Below are 21071 nucleotides of genomic sequence, written 5' to 3'. Positions count from 1 at the left end.
GCTCAGGTTGAGTCCTAAATAAAGACTAATAAAGCCATTCCGAATCTGCAATGTAAATTTCATCACAGAAATGAAAACATCCAAATAAATAAAAAAGAATATTGATACATTGTTCAAACAAATATTCAAAGCGATTAAAAATGGCCTAGAAACACCTTATAAAACTCTTAGTTTTGTTGTACTAATGTACAATTATTAAGGAAATTTTGTTATTTATGCCTTATTTTTCAGTCTAAGGATAAAATATGTTGTACTAAATCCAGGTTTTGACTTAATCATCATTCAGACTTTATCAAGAGTTTGGCATAAATAATGAAAATAAGAACACATTAATATATAATCATAGAGCAACAAATATTTTTTAGAGAAGAAGAAGTGATTGTTTAAAATTTCTTTTTTTTTCCTGCAAATTTTGAAAAGAGCCTTAAGACTTATAGGACATTAAGAAATCATTTTTAGAAGTGTAGGTTTACAATTTTAGGTAAACATGAGAATAGTTTATCCATTATTATGTGTAAATCATTCTGAAAATACAGTCTGATGATACACCAGAAAAATATATCTGAAAATAAATTATTTTACACATGTTCAGGGAGTGATGCATGTTTCATATTTACATTCAAAATACCTAAAAATCTTGGATTTGAATTTCAGAGGCCTTGGTACACATGATCAAAGTTACGCGCCTTTCGCTTTTGAAGAGGCTGAAGCCAGTCAATTATTCTGTACCTCCTCTATTCAATAAAACTGAAGAAAGAAAGGAAGGAAGAAGCAGAAGGAGGCTGTGAGGAATGCATGAAAAGGGGGAAGGAAAGAGGGAAGAAGTAAAGAAAGAAAAGGAAGGAAATAAATAGTCACACTCTTGGAGTATTTCTACTCTACCTTTGGTCTCTCCTTAGGCAAGGTGAAGAAGGAAATCTACTGTAAGCTGGCTCAGGATCCTTGATTTAACAGATAAGTTAGAAATCACTTTATTAAAGCGGAGATTTATCTTCTCCTCTTACGTTACGTAGACCTGAGCACTGTATTTAACTGAAAGAAGAGTGCTGAAAGTTCAGATAGCCAAACTGTTCCTTTGTAAGGGAGGGTACAATGCAAGTTTGACTGACTGTAAAGTCATCTGACTTTACATTGTTTAGAAGTCACTAAGAATACTGTAAGACTGAAAAATGAACTAAATATTTTAACACTTCTTTGGTAAAAGATCTGTCAAATATGAGATCCATATTACATACGGATTTATAAACATATATATTTGTGCGTGTACATGTACATATATAGCTATTTTTTCATTTGATTTGAGGGAAGTAGGTGGAAATTAAGTTTATAAAATGTAGTTCAAAGCATTACCAAGAAGAATGCCAGATAAATTTAGACCCATACTACTTATCTTCTTGCATTTACAGTACCCATACTCTATGCAATCCTCCTGCAAACATTTGTTTGCCTAAGTAAATCATAGAATCATAGAATGACTTGAATTGGAAGGGACCTCAAGGATCATCAGGTTCCAGCCTCCTTGCACAGGCATGGTTGCCAGCCACTAGGTCAAGTACTAGATCAGGTTGCCCAGGGTCTCATCCAACCTAGCCTTGAACACTTCCAGGGATGGGGCATCCACAACCTCTCTGGGCAACCTGTTCCAGTACCTCAGTGAAAAACTTCCCTGACATCCAAGCTAAATCTCCCCTCCTTCAGCTTAAAACCATTCCCCCCCTTGTTCTATCACTATCTACCTGTGTGATTTCCCTCCCTGTTTATAATCTCCCTTTGGAAGGTTGTAATGAGGTGGTCGCACTGGAGCCTTCTCTTCTCCAGTCTGAACAAGCCCAAGTCCCTCAGACTGTCTTTGCAGGAGAGAAGATCCAGCCCTCTGACCATCTTCATGGCCTCCTCTGGACCCTCTCCAAAAGCTCTACATCTTTCTTGTGCTGGGAGCCCCAGACCTGGATGCAATACTCCAGATGGGGCCTCACAAGGGCAGAATAGAGAGGGACAATTACCTCCCTCGATCTGCTGGCCACCCCTCTTTTGATGGAGCACAGGATAGCATTGGCTTTCTGAGCTGCAGCCCACACTGCTAAAGATACATGATAAAGTGTTTATTTTCCATTGGGGCTGCCTTGGTATCCCATTACCTTCCTCCTTCAAAGAAATATAGAAGTAAAACGCTGAAGCAGAAAAGAAAAATACTGCGTTTTTCTTGCATGATGTTCACATAGCATTCCACATTTTATTTCAATGATTGGATGTTAAACACCGCTAACCATATTGCATAACCGTAACCATACGCATATGCAGTAACAGAAAAATTTAACAATGAACCTTCCTGAATGTGGACATGGCCAAACTTCCTATTCTGATAAATGTATGCTTCAAATTTCAATACTATGACAATTTGTATCTGTGAACAATGATACTGATATATAAATCAAGGATAATAAGGATTAGAAAATAAATTTAATGTAATATTACTACCCTTCTAAAGTACATTACTTTGTGCAATAAGCAGATATGCTGCTTTCTGTTGCAATCAAGTAGTTATTTACTGAAATTCAGTTACAATGCAAAATTCTTCTAAATCAAGTCAGCACTCATGTACCTACAACCTGTCCTACCCAAGTGCAGTCTCTTATAAGTGCATATTACCCTTTCTCAGTTAACTTGCAAATATCATAACCTGCCATTTCCTTCTTAATCACACCAAAAGGTTGTTCCTGTCAAGTTTTTCAACACATCTCATATCTGCCAGTAAATAATCAACTCAGCACCCATAAAGATTTCTAAAGAAAAGGATGCCCTTTTTATCTCAATTTCCCTCTTGGGTTAGGAAAATTATCCAAAAGATAAGACATTTCTGGTTAAAGTTTTCTTTTCACTTGTGTTAGGATATCACAGAAGGTCATTTTAACTGGATCTCCCAATTTCTTTGCCTTGAGGAGGTTTAAAGGATTTATTTCTTAATTTATTTATTTTTTTTTTTTCAGATACATGTTAGCTCAATCCTTGGAAAGATTCATTTCTCTCCAGACCTTTGGAGCTTTTGGTCTTCATCTGGAACTTCAGAGATCTAGAGTCCCAATACCTAAAATAATTTTCATTCATGATCAGTGCCCAGATACACAAAGCACCTTATGCTATAAAGACTTCAGCTGAGCATTTGTATGACCTTTCCTTCACACTGCAATCTAGAAATGCATGAGAGTTTAGAAATTTAGAACGGCAGCCATGAACAAAAATATGCAGCACCTGGGTTCATCAACAGGAAAACCTTACGCATATCTCTCATTTTCTCTGCACTAGAATTTTACTCAGCAGTACAGGGAATGCCGTGGTTTTTTTATTCTAAAATACCTACAGTAAATAATACTATTAGAGCTTTTTCTTTCAGTAATTAACACATGCAGCCAAAATGTGTGCCACCTAAAATCAATTTATTTCTCTTCCCTCAGAATTTTAAGCATGTAACTCCTACTTCTGCTTCAAATAAATATATTAGAAAATCAGTTAGTCACAAACTGAGCAATTGTTGGCTAACTTCTTTAGCATAATGTGTAGGGCATTAAGCAGGGGAGGAGGAAAACTTCTTCACGGAAATTCATGTTCTAAGCAGTTGGGAAATAGAATTTTGAAATGACTCATGGCTCTTGGCTACCAAACTACTAGACTTGAATATTCATGTTCACTTCCTTTTTCACCACCTCTGAAAAATCTTTAATTCTTTATGCAAAATGAAATGACAGATTTTAGCTACACTGTCATCATCATTCCGCTAGGAGGTATCAGCTATAATTAAAAATTATTTTTACAGAAACAGAGAAAATTAAACCAGATGTTGTACAGTCCTGATCATACTATGACATTTTTGAGTAAGGAAGAGATACAGCTCATCCACTTGCAGTAACTGAAAAATAATAAAAAAAAAACTCTTCCAGTTAAACAGAGAAATCTTATTAAGTCATCCTTAAACAGCTCTTTATTTGGCTACAGAGGACTTTATTTGTCACTCACATCACTATCATGTTCAACACCTTTCAGATTCCTTCTAACTACACCTCTGACTCTTCAAGATGCAAAATAAATTGAAATTTACAATTTTTTTTTCTTATCAACATGGTTAACGGCACCTAAATCTTTAAAAAGAAAAGATACATTTACCACTTTAACCTAAAATGTATCTCCATTTACTTATGTATTTTAAATACACTGTGTCAAAATAAAATACAAAAAAAAAAGGTAATCCAAGACATTTTTCAACAGAGAGTACGTACAAAAGCCTATTTTGAGCAAAATTAGACAAAAACTGGTAGGGAATTTTATGTCAAGAAAGCAAAAGCCTGCAAATTCTTTAGATGTCAAAAGAAATGAAAAGAAGCTTCCATTCAGAAGAATAGGAGAAACTTCTCTTTGCTCTAGGAAGGACACAGGACAATTATCATAACTCATAGACAATGTTTTATGAGGCTGAGAGTGAAAGAAAGAAGTGTATGTTCTGGCAGAAGAAATGTAAAATAGCACCTAACCTTGCTATAACAAGATACATAAAATTAAGAGGCTGTTTTGATATTAAAGGGGCCTGATTAATTGGAAATAGGCTATAAATTAAAAGTTAGGATGATTTAAATATGAAACATTATTTAAACTGCAAAAGAATTAGATTCTAAACACTGCAATAGCACTGAATAATCACATTATCTCATGTGAGATATCTGACATGTTAACTCACATTAAGTATCCCAGCTAATATAGTTCTCAAATTTGAATGAGAATTATAAAACAACAATTCAGGCATTAAAAAAAATAAATATGTATGATTATATCCATTATTAAACATCAGATTTTAAGCATCTGTATTTTAAGAACAGAAGATGCCTTTCTGATGTTTTCAGCTATGTGAATAGCTGTGCATTCTTAGAGGAGAATGAAGAGCCTGTGATAATGACCTTTAAGAATACATTCTTATTTATGCAGTATAATTGTGTTGTAGTTGAATTGTAATGAACACTAATTTCATTTAACTAATTTAATGAAAGATGTGCTCATAGTGTGACAGAAGTTTGTGCTTTTTGTTTCTAAAGGACAAATAGATGATCTAAAATCTAAAGTTCCAAACTCTCTACATAGATTTATTATTAGTAGTTTTAGAAGTTAATGTCATCTATGTGGCTTGTTAGAAAGTTTAAACTAGCATATACTAAAACTAAATTTGCTCTGAACTTGTCAGTTCTAATTGTCAGAGTTTTAATTTAGACTCTTAAAGTCTGCCAAACCATGAAAGTTTACCAAACTGCAGCATCTAAAAGGAAAGGCCATTTAAGTTCTTTTTTTTCCTAAGGAAAAAAAAAAAAAAAGCCCGTATGATATTGAGTCTGTTTCAAAATTTGACAACCAGATAAAAGCAGATTAACCTAATTCCTTATTACAACTTTTGAACCTCAAATCTTTTTCAAAGTTAATTTTATTTATTATTAAATCAAAAATATCTACCTCAGAATTCCGCGGATAATATTATTAGTGTATAAGACCTATATCTACAGGTATGAAGTTTTAGAGGAGGAAGTATATATGTTTTATTTTCACTAGTTTCTGATTAGCCTGTTATAACCTTGTTGAGGACTGCAGCAGACTGGAAAAATTCTACCTTATTAAACTGTTCTTTCATTGTCTTGCAGGGAGAGAGATCGGTCTAGAACAGACACTTGACCCCATTCTTTGTTCTATTGCTTAATAAAGTCTCTTAAATTCTATTTACATAAATAACTTTATTTTTCTTCTTTTATTCTCTCACTTACAGCGGGATAAAAGGAAACTGTGGAAGGTAGATCTTTTGAAGAAGTCATCAAACACTTCCTGAATATGAACATGGAGTCTATAAAGCAAAAAAAAAGTCCACATATTCTTGAAAGGCTTTGAAATACACTTCATGTAAAAATGTAACAATAACTTCGTTTAATGCAAAAGTTTACTTTACTACTTCTCCATACATCTTGATAAAAGGTTTGACAGGATTTTAAACAGATCTTCAATGCAGAGATCAAATAAAAGTAGTATGTTGTCAGTTTAAAGGCTTCCCTGCTGCAAAGCTCTTCTACTGAGTACAGAATATCTATGTTGTTTTTACAAAATGATGCAGCAGGTCATAAAATATGAGAGCATGATGAGCTCAGACAGTTGGTAATTAAACTAATTGACTGAGGGAACTGAAGCTCGTGCCTATGCAAATGGCTTTAGTAATGCAGACACAATATGACTGCTCTCAAGCACACCTTCAGATACAAACTCAGGAGCAATGCAAGGAGATGAAGCTTCCTATTCACTTGAATGCCACATAAAACCAAAGAATGTGTGAACTTTGCCAAGCACCTCTGTTGCACTGTGCCTTAACCTTTCTAATGCTTCATCTCCAATTCTTCAGCCAGTCTTTCACCTCTGAGCCCTGTACCCTTCATGTGCACACTGCTAGGCTCCTGTGTCAGCGTCTTCACTCTGATATCACAAGTCCTCTTGTTTTCAACTTGCATCGGTGAATTCTAAATCACTGTCATGCTGGGTTTCTCCCAGAAAGTGTGTGCCATGGATGATTAAACTGTACTGTTTTCCCCCTACTTCTCACTTTTTGCCCCATTGGTTTTAGCCTGCAAATAAACACTAAGTTTACCTCACTGCAAAGCTGGTGGATCTATCTTTTAAATTCATATCAGAATAGAATCAACAGAAGTTTATTTTTTTTTAATATACAACAAATATCACACAATAATAGTCTTACAAAAACTTAACTAATCAGTCTGGAGCTCACACACTACTGAGTGTCATCACTGCCCTACTCAGTGCTAACAGCATCACAGACTGCCTATGAGGAGACTGATAAGGTCTGCTTAGAATCATAGAATCATAGAACCATAGCTAGGTTGGAAAAGACCTACAAGACCATCCAGCCCAACCATCCACCTACCACCAAGAACCCCACTAAACCATGTCTCTCAACACAACATCTAAACATTTCTTGAACACCTCCTGGGTCAGTGACTCCACCACCTCCCTGGGCAGCCCATTCCAGCGCCTGACCACTCTTTCAGAAAAGTAGTATTTCCTAATGTCCAGCCTAAATCTCCCCTGGCGCAACTTGAGGCCATTCCTCCTCATCCTGTCACTAGTTATAAGAGAGAAGAGTCTGACCCTCATCTCACTACAACCTCCCTTCAGGTAGTTATAGAGAGCAATAAGGTCCCCCCTGACCCTCCTCTTCTCCAGACTGAACAATCCCAGCTCCCTCAGCCACTCCTCATAAGGCCTGTGCTCCAGACCCCTCACCACCTTCACTGCCCTCCTCTGAATACACTCCAGGGCCTCAATGCCTTTCTTGCAGTGAGGGGCCCAAAACTGGACACAGTACTCAAGGTGCGGCCTCACCAGTGCTGAGTACAGAGGGAGAATGACTTCCCTACTCCTACTGGCAACACTATTTCCGATATAAGCCAGGATGCCATTGGCCTTCTTGGCCACCTGGGCATGCTTAGAAATAGAAGCATACTACAGAGAAAGCAAGATGGCTTTGCTATCATTGCTGTAATACTTGTTGCCACCACTCTTATTGGAGAAATATTTGTCTGGCAACAATGTCCTTCCTAGCTGGTACTTAGAAGTGACTTCTCCTTTTCTTTCTCTCACTTTTTTAATTTTTTTTTTTCCAGCAAGATAAATTTCAAGCCAAGGTATGTCATCAGCTATGGATCACACTAATAAAGTGTCTGCATGTAAGTCTCTCCTTATGTTCTTTAAGCAACATCAGTAACACGGTGGTGAGGTTAGCAAATCTTACTGAAGACCGTACTGAAACATTGCACAAACAAATATCTTACTCCACATTTTTTGTACCATTCCATTATGAAGAATAACAGAATAAGAAAGGAAAGACCAAAGAGCACTAAAGTTTTTTCTGAGGTCTGCATACTAAGCTTTCAATCCATGTATCACTGACATAAGATACTACCCAGGTTCTCAGAACAAATCCTATTACATTAATTGGGGATTATAGGCAGAATGCAAGGCAAGGACTTTGTTGTTGTTGTTGTTGTTTTCCTTTTTTTTTTTTTTTTATACTTCTGTCTTCTGCCTCTCTCTCTCTAGTATTATCTAACAATAGAATATGGAGATAACATCTCTACACTAGTTATCTTACCAGGAGAAAAAAATATATATATCCAGAACCTCCAAATGAAGAAAGAAGGCAAAAGAGTTTTAAAACAATTATTATTTCTTCTGACTAGAGGTAATTAAAATTTCATGTCCAGGTCTCACGTTAAGGTGATTAAGTCTCATATCCAAACTACTCCTTCTTTTCATTTTGAAAATAGATTCAGAATGACCACTATGCACAAGCTGATATTAAGTTCTCAGTTTTATACAGACACCTAAAATCTGCAAGTAGTAATTTGCACTTTATTTTGAAAATTAATTGTCAGTAACACTCAAAACACTAACTTGAACAGATGTCCAATTTTCCGACAGTGACAGAAAACAACTGCATTTATAAAAGTGCAATGTTATAAAATGAATAAGCAGACATTTTTAATGCTATTAAATAACATAAATAAAATGCTATTAAATAACTTTACTAAATATGTTCTATGCTACAAGACATTTAACAAATTAAATGTGGCAACAGTTAAATACAAGTTCCTAGATACAGTGGATCCTGAATACATCCACACCCTTAATGCAATCTGAAGATTTATAGATTCAAATATCAATACTATAAAATTTCCTGCTCATGAGCAGCCCCACATAACTTAAATGAGAGTGCTCTCTGCATAAACACCAACTAAAAATTAATAGCAATTTTCAGACTTAGTTTGACATCTCAGAAGTGAACTCAGATTTAAATTTTTTTTGCTACAGAGAATTTAAAGAAACAATGAATGCAAAATCTCAAGGGTCTCAAAGAAATCTCCCAAACTATTCAGGCTAACAAGGTTCCCAGTTATGTTTCAGTCTCCATGGAAATTAACTCAATGCTACAGTATGACTAACATGCTAAAGTATCTTAATTGCAGTTGGTGTTTTTGCAAAGAATACTAACAAAATTGTTAAAAAAACCCACAACTTCTTAAGTGTCAGCAATTTATTTTAGCACTCTATCATTATTTATTCATGTATTATTTACTATAACAACTGAACTTGACAAATTAATTTGGTATTAATGTAAATGCCAGTGAACAATACCACAGTGAGGATTTTACTCACTGTAAATACTAATGCACCATTAAAAAGCAAGTGCCATGTAAAATGTAATAAAAGAGCAGCACCACTTTAGTATGAAATGAATACATTTAGTAGCTGTTGTTTTCAGCTTTATCCTTGAAGTTTTTCCATAGCTACTTTTCTAAACATTCTATACAAAAGTAAACAACAACAAAAAAATCAAACCACTCTCAAAGTCAAGTTTATTTTATTAGTAATTTATTCTTAAACTCTATGACATGTATACCATACAAGGCTACATTGAAATGAACAAATCACTGTAAAGATAATATTTTCAAGACTTATTCTAGATAAAATTTATCACAGTTTCTTAGGGAGACTGTGATAAAAAGAAAACCTAGGCAAACAGAAGCAGCACGCAAATTAGGCAACAAAATGGAAATCCAAGTTAAGGAACAGGGAGATGAAGAACAGAGTCAAATTCTCCTTCCCATTATTATGCAATGTCCTAATGCCTAAGTCCTAGAGGAGGTCATAAAAGTGTTTAGTTACTTGTCTTCTTTATGAACAGGCAAAACCAACCCTTTCCTTGTAAGAATGATAGCTCTTTAGCCACAATGCTGAGTAGAGAGGGTAAAGGCTATTGACAGTAGCCAAGGTATTAATCAGGAAAAAGATAATTATTAGTAAATACAACCAAATATTCATGTTTTCTTTAAAACTGCTACTGCGATTACTGTTACAGACTACGATGGAACAAAATAAATTTATCATTTTTTACCTAAACTTTTGGTACAGCAAAATATATCTTCTGTGATCTAATAAATATACATTTACTTTATTGTGCCCCTCAGAGGCTGAATTATAAAGTAAGAAATTTTCTACACTTGGGCACTGTACTGCTCACTGTAAAGGTCTTGCAGTCAGTTTTCTACACATTTCCTTCGATAATCAGTGACCATGACATCCTTAGCAAGTAGAAAGGAAGTGCTGAAATGTTTCATCTCATTCAGAATTTTATGAGTACTAAAACTAAAAGGCACACACCTTACTCAACAGAGGATCACTGTAAATGATAAAGTCACATTTCAAAAAGATAATTTACATATACATCTAGGGGAACCAATTCATTAAAAGCTGGGTTTTGTCCTCATGAAAAAGTAGCCAGCTGTGAAATATAACTGAAATTGTAATAGAATTGCATACTTATAGGTAGAGAAAAAATAAGTTATTAACAGAAGAGTAATTTGGGCAATTTTGTTCACACAAAATTAGTATAAACGTATATATACATTTTGAACTACATCAAAGCAAGTGATAAAATAGGAATAAATTATATACATGGATGCAGCATCAATAACAATTCTTATCCACAATTACTAATCAAATGAATGTTTTTGAAAAATACTCATGTATTTTTAAAAAACTCTGGAATACTAGTTGAAGCAATCATAACAATAAAATAATGAATAATACTACAGAATAAGATGTCAGTGAAGGAGGAAAGCAAGATTATTTTCTCTTTGTAAATCTCAACTAGCCAAAAGATAATCAGGAGAAGCTTGTCTGTACTCCAGCAGCTTGTTTTTAGCTAAAAAACATAACAAGTATACTAACAAAGACAAGAAGTAATTTTATATGGTAATTAAGTTATTCAGAAATAGATTTGGAAAACAAATTCCACAACACATGGAAAAACACACCTATTACAGCTATGTGCCAGGTGGTAATACTGACAAACGTGTAGGTGATAAGCTGTTTCAGAGTAGTACAAAACCAGATTTTGGTCAGTACCTAAGGTTATGGATTAGTTCAGAGACATTTCTTCTTCAAGCCGCTGTGCATATATATCCTGTACCAGGATTGCTAGGACAGTATCTTTACCGTGACAGTAGCTATAGGAATGCAGTCCTTATTCTATTTTGCGCATCACAACAAAATTACAATGAAGCAGTGTGTTTCTCAGTTCCCCTCAAGCTCACAATCCTGTCAGTTCCACTAAATTTTGAGGAGTGGAGTGAAAGAGAACACTGTGAATGAACTTTTAAAAAACACATCTTGAAGAACAGTTACATAAAAGTAGGCAGCCAATTTTTTTCCTTCAAAAGACCATCTGTGTCCTTTATATTGTGGGTAGTGCAGAAAGTCCTTACTGTAACATGTTTGTGGTAGTTTTGTCAGAATTACTAGTTAAGTCAAGACCTCAGGATAGCTCTTCCAAATGCATTTTCTGAATGTAGAAAGATGGAAAACACTTAGTATTCTTGTGCGAAGAGATTGAAATTTATCACCTGCAGATATCAACTACTAGTATATCTGTCAGGGAAGCTGTAATTGTTACTTGAAGCTCTTACAAGACATAAGATTTTTTTATGAATGCCTCCATTACCTTTCTTTAAAAAAACTGAATGCACAATGGGAAATTTTCTGTCAGGAGATTGGTAGGTCCAGTTGATATAGAGAGTCGGAGGAAAGGGATCCTCCTGAAAAGCCATGTCATGGAGGATACACAGATAGCTAAAGTATGGAGAATTGTTCCCACAGGAGAAAAGCGTTTTACAAATCTACTGTTTTGGGCTAGGATAAAGTTAATTTTATTCATAGTAGCTCATTGCATGCTACTGGTTTGGATCTAAGAGAAATAGTGTTGATAACACACTCATGTTTTAGCTGTTGAGGAACAGTGCTTACACAGATTCAAGACTTTCTCTGCTTCTCAAGCTGCCCTGCCAGCAAGTAGGGAGTTCTAGCGCAATTCCTAGCATATATGGAACTTCATTATAGCTAGTCATTTTTTTCCAAACTAAGCCATATTAATTTAATTGTACTCAATACATTTTCTCTTATTCTAACAAGTAACTGCAATAATAAGTAATGAATTTGGGAATGGACACAGATAATTTTCCAAATAAATAATATTATTACTTAAAAATTAGTAGAAAATGTATCAGAAAAAAAAGAAACCTTACATAAAAGGAAAACATGCTGTCAGACTTGTGGAATTTAAAATTCCAATAGAAGTAATTCCTTAATTTAAGCATCTAAAGGATATCTGGAGACTGATTCATCTCACTGTAAAGCAGACACTGAAATCCAGGCTTTCTGTACAAACTACTGACAGTTATCAGTAATTGGAACTTGTACACATGTACACAACTAATATGAAAACAGTCAAATTCAGAATCTGAATCCCGTCCACTAAAAAATACCTCCAGACTAAGAACCCCTACTCAATTCCTATTACTGGAACAAGTTGACTTTTTGTTACTTGATAACTGGTGACAGATGTACTTTCATAACATCTACCTGTCCTTTGAGGAGTTAGATACCAAATTTGGATGATTTTGTTTTCATATCTTTTCATCTCATATTATTTTTTCATAATAACCGGTGATTTTACAGTCTTTCAGAGCTGTGGTTATTTAAAAAAAAAAAAAATATTTTTATTTTTCGTTTGCTGGAATTGGGTTAAGATTTTTTGAGACAGACTATAATTATTTACATAAACAAATATTTTTGCCATTCTATATTTTTGTTTAATATATGAAGAACCACACTTTTTAACTAGCTCACTATACTTTTATATGACTCTCTAGAAAGCAATGGCAGATACTGTTATTAAGTAGAAACATTTTTCTTTCTTATAACCCATCTTTTTTTCTGTCAGTCCTCAAAACATATCAGTGATTTGCTTGTATTAATATTCTTAATATGTTGACTACATCAGAATCAGCTACTTCAAAAAACATAATTAATAAATAGTCATAACACTAAACATGCAGTAGCAATAGTTTTATTTTCAGTTTTAAATGCACATGGATATATTCTGATGATATCTTCATCAAGCTTACTTATTAAGAATTATTTTATTGTACAATTAGCAGTAAGATTCTCTTACAGAAAAGAAAAATAAGTAGCTAATTTTCTATTGACATACATGGAAAGCTATAGAACAGCTGAGCAGTCTTAAAAATTGGGAAAAACAGAATGCTAGGTTCAAAATGAACATGTGGATATTCTTTTGTGCACACTTTAAATTGATCTATGGTGATGCGCACTTGGTTATTCAGCATTCATAGTCAAACAGTGTTAAGAAGCCAGTGATTTTTCTAAGAATAATTAAGCTGAAAATAGTCTAAGATGTAAAACTTCAATTTATGAAAAAATGGCAAATTCCATAGAATATTGGCTTCTCTTTCATTGATTATACAAGCCCAGGTCATTAAAACATAATTACAAGCACTTCTCTATTTGCCATAAAAAAATGTATATATGTAATTTATGACTATATACAGTGTACAACTTACAACATTTTCCAGATATAGAGATACGTACTGTTATAACAAATAAAAGAAACAAGCCAAAGCTGAGTGTCTTTCTTAATGAAATAAAATTGTATTTAGAACAATTGTCTTAAGGCAATCCATTTAGAGGCAGGTGCGTGGAACTATTTGACAGTTCAGAAGCATTATGTCAATAGTAGCTCATCAGCTTCACTTCAAATAGTGATGGAAAAATGATCTCGTCAAATCACATACAGATACTGTACAAATTTAAAAAAATCCATTCTGGAGTTTATCACAAAAAAAGACCAGTTTACTCAACCTGACATATATTTACTAATTTTTAACAACAACACATTTAAAAATTACAGTTTACAATACTGTAATTCAGTTTACAGCTTATAAACCATAAAAAATAACTTACAGTTAAAATAATATGGAAAAAAAAAGCACTTAGGACCATTTGGAGTACTCTTATCAAGGCTGTTTTCACCCAAGAGCCCTAAACATTGTTTCTTTACCCTGAAAGACTAAGCATGAAATTTGTATCTTAATAAGGACACATGTACAGTTCAATTATTTTTATATTTTTTCTCACAAGACATTCTGATCTTATTTTCTACCACAGTTCAAACTATTCTTCTTTCTTATTTTCGTTCTCTAAGTAAAAGAGACATGCATTACTCTTATCTTGCACTGACTTTAAAGTTCCTACAACTTGGGTTGAACTTTTTCAACCCAAGTGCTTTCCTCTTTGCCCAGTATTCTGAAACATGCCATGTGCTAATAACGACTTGATGAATGAAATGAAAGCATGTGACCACCTACCCACACACCTTGGCAGAGGTGCACTCCATACACGCCGACCACCACCCAGGCAGGTAAGTTTATTAGCACCTTCCAAGCGATATCCAGGGAAACAAGAAAAGATCAAGGAGTCTCCAACACCAAACTGAAAGCCAATTCGCCTGCTGAAGGCAGGAACACCAGGATCATCACATGGCTCTAGATCATATTCTGTAGACAATAAAACAGGCTATATAAATAAACGGGACAAGTTTTCCACAGGGGGGGAGGGGGGGGGAAGGGAGAGCTTGCCAAATTAGTTGTAGTGCGTCATTACACATTGCTTCAAAAACATGTATTTCAGACTCATTTTCTCTACTAAAACCAGCACTATATTTCTGTTATGGCAATATATACAGTAATTATGTATCTACTGCATCCCACCCACACTAGATTTATTTTTCTAATTTCAAAGAGTTGCAATCAGCTTGTACTGCAAATGTTTTACTATAATTCTGTTTAATTACATCTTCGGTATATTATTCTTGGTTCATTTGGTCTGAACTCCCAAACAGTTTTAGAACTGAGACGGTTTAAAAATTCATTGCGTAATGAAGAAAATCTAACAAAAAAAATGAAGTGTAAGGTCACAAGAATAGAAAGACATATGGCCACATTTTCAAAAAATGTGCTTCATTTTCCTATGCAAAACTATCTTCTTAACCTAGCAAACTGTTTGCATGCTTTTTTGAAAACAAATATATATGTACATTTTTTAAAATAAATCTCTAAGTGTCTGAATTTGTGTCTCTTTTGTAACTATGAACCAGGAACAATTGGCAAATCTATAGGAACTTAAAATCATTAGAAACAGTAAAACTGAAGCCCTCAAATGCCTCCTAAGTTGTGCAATTCTTTCTTCACCATTACTTAAATGTACATAGTACATGTATACACAACAATATATGTCCTAGAATTCTTGTTATTCTCAGAATGAATGATACTCTTGGACTAACAGTACAGATGTGGTAGGTCATATGTTTCCAGAACTTAGAATTTTACCTGCAGGACCTGGTGGGGTTCATAGTTTATTTCTACTATTCAGTATCTTCCCAAATGAGAGCTTTATATGGAAAGATTCTTTCTTTATTTTATTTAATAAAGTCAGGTTATTAGTATAAATAAATATATACTTTTTTTCTATTCTAATATCAGCCTTTGATTAAAATTTGTCTGTGGTTTTTAGTTAGCACACTACTGCTTATTTACAGTTTCTTTCCCTTCAATGAAAAAGTTCCAGTTAGTTTCCTTCTCCTGAAGAACTACTGCTCATCTTTTTTCCTCCATTTTCTTCTAAACCTCTTTTTCTCTTAGTTAATAGTTCTCAGGAAACGGGGAAAATTCCTTAAAAGAATTCACCAACATCTTCCAAATGTTAGCTGATCTTCTAAGATATAGACTACATATTTCAATTAATTTTTTTTACTGGTGTTTCATAACATTTTTCCTATATACAAGTACAAATATCTGGAAACGATTTCTGGATATTTAGCGTGATAGAATATCTTACCTGAAAATGTTATGTTGAAACCTTCATAAGAAATTGAAAAATCAGATATAAATCGAAGTTGTGCAGTAAAGTTTCCGAAGAGGCCAGCTTTAATAGTAGGGGGTAAGACTGAGCCAGTTAACCTGGCTACTGGTTCTGTGAAGCTGCCATCTTCAGTGATGAGCAAATAGTCATGAGAGCTCTCAAGATGAAAGGTATGAAATAACAGCTGTACACCTATAAAATTATCAAAAAGGGAGAAAAATATTTCACAGGAAGTTATTCTGTTCCATTATTCATAGGAAAATAAAATGTAAATGATATGGAAAGATCTTTAGAAATGTCATTCATGAAATCAAAATCTGAAATTCAAATAGTAAACTTGCAGAAAGCACATAGACTCAACCAATCAGTATGTCACTGTGGATGTTTGTTTAGCTCACCATAAATCACTAACTCTCTTAACAGAATTCATAGGATTTGGTGTTATTTGTAAACTACACTCTGAAAATTTAAATTTGCATTGTCCAGAGTTTATTCAAGCTTCTGCAGGTCTCTTATTTCTAATCTTTATAATTGTCTCACTATTAAACTAGCATTCGTATTTTAATAATTGGCTATGTTTTGTGTTCAATTTTGTTTTATTTTTTCATTTCCTCAGGTACAATTCTGCTTTTAACTCTAGACCTCGGGAAAGTGCCCATACACAAGGACAAAGGTGATGCAAGTCTTATGTACAATCTTCCACGTATATGAGTTCACATTCGCTAGGGCCTGCTCTTTACTCAAGTAGTGACTGATTTTCCAATTGTCAACTTCCAGTCTGGCAAAGAATTGAATTTTTCATTACAGTTAGCTTTTCAAATATAATTATTTACTGGGGCAGTAGAAATCTTAGAAAATGTTCACACATATTTTACATTTGAAAATGCCATATTAGTCTTAAACAAAAGTCTGGCCTGTAAGAAGATTTCGAATAGTAGAAACTTCGAATATACTTCTCAGACTGATATAAAAAAAAGCTAAGGCCTTCCTTGCTATGGTAAAGTTACTGAAAAATATTTCATTATATTTTGATTCAGTGTTATGTAACATCATTTGTACTTCCTAGGCTTTTTTTTTTCCCTTAGTTTTTCAATGCATTTCACTAACAGATAAACTGTTAAGTTTAGCTATGCATTCAAATTTTATTCTACTGTGTATACATTGTAAAGACATATGATTTTTGAGCTTTTGTTAACAATTTTAGTTCTAGTCTGAAATCTAAGGTACTAAGACACAGATCAAATCTGCTGTTTCATGCTTAATAATGGAGGACAGTTATAAACAAGGCCCTGGCAGTTTTCACTGAGTATTTTAGTTCTATTTAATAAGCAACAATATTAATATATACTGGCTTCTCTGCTTTCTGCCCATTTTTTTAATAGGGATTAAACACAGTACCTTAGGTCAGTGTTAAAAGAGTATTGCTTTTCCAAAATTAAGACAAACTAGAAACATTACAACAATTGGAGGCATCCATATTGGGAAGTTAAACTTCAAAAGAATGTCAGATAACATGACTTAAATGGATTCAAAACAACATGTTGTTTGTGTTTACTAAACATAGGCGTTACATATACATATGCAGTTCATATTCGATTCTTACCCTTGCCATGTGACACTTCAATAGTCCAAGTGCAGTTTAAAGAGTTTGGATAAAAATCCGGAAAACCTGGCGAAAGAATGGTTCCGCTCCTTCCATGAATATATCCACCGCATAATGCTTAAGAGAAGAAAGAAAAAAGCAAAACAAACAAACAAACAAACAAAAAAAAAAAACAGAAAGGAAAGGAAAGGAAAGCAAAAGTCACACAGGAAGTCCTGTTCTTTATTTAAAAAATGAAAAAAATTCTGTTCAGCTTTTTAACAACTCTAAAAACTGAAAAAAATGGGTAAAGTGTGAAACTCCAAAGTCGATTTGTCTGATGCCAAGAAATTAAAATTTGGCAACCATTTCTTTATTTTTAAATTAGTTTTTTTTATAGGGAGCTTATTTTTCATGTACAATCTCTTCCGTTAAATAGCAAGATACCAAAATAAATTAAACAGCGTTTCTAAATATTGTGACTATTAATTCCTATTGTAACAGTATTTAAGAAGTAGGATCTTTTTTGCTATTTGACTTTGCCTGTGATATTCAGGGAAAAAAAAAAAAAAGAGTATTTTCCTCTCTGCTGACTGCACCTTCATGGGTATTTTTAAAGACACAAAAATTACACTACAAAAGATTTTATGCACACTGGCCTTTTGCTAAGCAAAGCTGCTCAAATTTGCATGGGAAACTAATTAAGATTTGCATTGCTGAATTGCTCACTGATCTTATAAATACAGCAAGTCTATGCTTTTCCCTCATCTGTTGCTGTCCAGCTTTTTATTTTTTTTTTCAAATATTAATAAAATAAATATTTTAAAATACAACAACAAAGCATTAGGTTGCTTTTAGTTTTCCTCCTCATACACAGCAACAAACTTTGTCATGAACTAGATGAAAATATACATAACAAACATTGCAACAAATTATATTTACACATAAAGGTATAAAGTTGGCACTATAGCTAAAGTTCTGCTTTCATTTCTTATTAGACTAAGGTAATTGTTAAAGCTTTTTAAATTTTTTGAGTATACATATTTTATACATATACTAGGGCTGCTCTAAAAGTAATGTCTCCTATTTTATTATGTTGGTCCACAACATCAGAGGCAGATGGTGGTGGAATGGTTGAATCTTTCCACCAATATTCACAGAATCACAGAACTGTAGGGGTTGGAAGGGATCTCTACAGATCGTCAAGTCCAACCCCTTGCTAAAGCAGGTTCCTTACTGCAGATCGCAGATGTAAGTGTCCAGGTGGGTCTTGAGTATCTCCAGAGAAGGAGACTCCACAACCTCCCTGGGCAGTCTATTCCAGTGCTCCATCACTTTGGCAGTGATGAAGTGCTTCCCCATGTTAGTAGGGAACTTCATGTGATCCAGTACCTGCCCATTGCTCCTTGTTCTACTATTGCTTCCTACCAAAAAAGAGTCTGCCCCCATCGACTTGACTCCCACACTTTAGATGTATATAAATAGTGATAAGATCCCCTCTCAGCCTTTTCTTCTTCAGGCTGATGAGCCACAGGTCTCTCAGCCTTTCCTCATAAGAGGTTCTCTAGGCCCTTAGTCATCTTTGTGGCCCTCCGCTGGACTCTTTCCAGGAGATCCCAGTGTTTTTTGTACTAGGGAGCCCAGAACTGGACACAGTATTCCAGATGTGGCCTCCCTAGTGCAAAGAAGAGGGGGAGGATCATCTCCTTCAACGTGCTAGCCATGTTCTTTTTAATGCACCCTGGGATAACATTGGCCTTCTTGGCCACAAGGGCGCACTGCTGACTCATGGCCAACCTGTTGTCCATCAGGATACCCAGGTCCTTCTCTTCGGAGCTCCTTTCCAGCATGTCAGCCCCTAATCAGTACTGATGCATCTGCTCATTCCTCCTCAGTTTCAAGACTCTACACTTCATATGGTTAAACCTCATCAGATTCCTCTATGCCCAGCTCTCTAGTCTGTCCAAATCTTGTTGAATAGCAGCATGGACTTTCAGCGTGTCAGCCACTCCTCACAGCTTTGTATCATCATCAACTTGCTGAGGGTGGACTCTATTCTTTCACCCAGGTCATGGAGGAAGATGACCCCTGGGAAACACCACTAGTTTAAGGCCTCCAACTAGACTCAGCACCACTGATCACAACACCCTGAGCTCTGCCAGTCAGCCAGTTCTGAATCCACCTCACCGTCCATTCATCTATCTCATACTTTCTTAGCTTCTTTACAAGGATGTTGCGGAAGACAGTGTCAAATGCCTTGCTGAAGTCAAGGTACACAACATTCACAGCTCTCCCCAACTGGTCATGACATCATAAAAGGCTATCTTGTTGGTGGAGCATGATTTCCCCTTGGTGAATCCATGCTGACTACTGAGAACCTTCTTCTCTTCTAAATGCTTGGAGATGGCATCCAGAACATGTTGTTTCATCAGCTTTCCAGAGACAGAGATAAGGCTGACTGGCCTGTATTTGCTTGGGTTGCCTTGTTTGAAGACTAGTGTGATGTTGGTTATCCTCCAGTTCTCAAACATCTCTCCTGTTCTCTATGGCCTTTCAAAGATGACAGAGAGTGGTTCAGCAATCACTTCTGCCAGTTCTGTCAGCACTCATGGGTGCATCCTGTCGGGGTTCATGTTTTTGTAAGTGCTGATTTTGGCTAAACACTCTCTGATCAGGTTCAACTCGACCAAGTCTTCCATTTGCCAGACTCACTCTTAACTCTAGGGTCTACAATTCCTGAGGGACAGTCTTAGTAGGAAAAAAACTGAAAAAAAAAAAAGGCATTCAGCATCTCTGCCTTCTCAGTGTCCAGTGTTACCAGGGCACTCCACCTCATTCAGTAGCTGACCCACACTGTCCCTAGTCCTCCATTTACAACTGACATACTTTAAAAAAGCCCTTCTTGTTATTCTTGACTTTGCCAGATTTAATTCTTCGTTATATCCCTGCAGACCCTGACGACATTCCTATATTTTTCTCAAGTGGACAGACCTTTCTTTCACATTTCACAGACCTTCTTCCATTTGAGTTTATCCATGAGCTCCTTGCTCATCCATGCAGGTCTCCTGCCACCTTTCCTTGATTTCATACTTTTAGGGATGCACTGATCTTGAGCTTCGAAGGAGTAATGTTTAAGTATTGACCAGCTCTCTTGGGTGGTCAACATTTCCAACATGCCAGCCCAAGGAATACCTCCAAGTAGGTCCTTGAAGAGGTCAAAATTAGCTCTCCTGAAGCCCAGGGTTGCAATCCTACTTGTTGCTTTACTTCTTCTGCATAAGATCCTGAATTCTACCGTCTCATGATTGCTGCATCCAAAGCTGCTCCCAACCTTTACATCCAGGCAGGTCCTGATCAAAGTCAGAAAATCTTTTATCTGAAGATTTGTAGGCCAGGGGCAAGGAGAGAGAGATAAGTAGGAGCTTAATGGCAGGGAAGCAGTACGACCAAGAGGTTAGGTGTCTGACATCACATACCTCGTGACGTGATACCTGCCTGCTTGCTGGACTCTCCTGGGCCTGCAACCTGCTTGCTGCCTATTTCTCCTGGACTCACTGTCGCTGTAATGCTTGCTGCTTAAGGATGGCCACTCTGCTGCTGCCTTCTCCTGCGCTCTTGCTCCTGT

At 35.4% G+C, this 21071-nt stretch overlaps 1 protein-coding gene across 4 annotated transcripts in view; it reads right to left on the bottom strand.

The window, feature by feature from the left end:
• CSMD1 (CUB and Sushi multiple domains 1) overlaps positions 1–21071 on the bottom strand; it is a 1076183-nt gene that overhangs the window by 222122 nt on the left and 832990 nt on the right. For all 4 annotated transcript variants that reach the window (XM_021390293.1, XM_021390292.1, XM_021390294.1 and 1 more), the window contains 3 exons: positions 17468–17584; positions 15841–16056; positions 14313–14501 (listed from right to left, as the gene is read on the bottom strand). In XM_021390293.1, coding sequence (XP_021245968.1) covers positions 14313–14501; positions 15841–16056; positions 17468–17584 — 522 coding nt within the window. The remainder of the gene's footprint in view (positions 1–14312; positions 14502–15840; positions 16057–17467; positions 17585–21071) is intronic.

The sequence above is a fragment of the Numida meleagris genome, chromosome 3, assembly GCF_002078875.1.
Source record: "Numida meleagris isolate 19003 breed g44 Domestic line chromosome 3, NumMel1.0, whole genome shotgun sequence".
NCBI classification, from domain to species: Eukaryota; Metazoa; Chordata; class Aves; order Galliformes; family Numididae; genus Numida; species Numida meleagris.
This window is presented reverse-complemented; position numbering and strand designations above follow the sequence as displayed.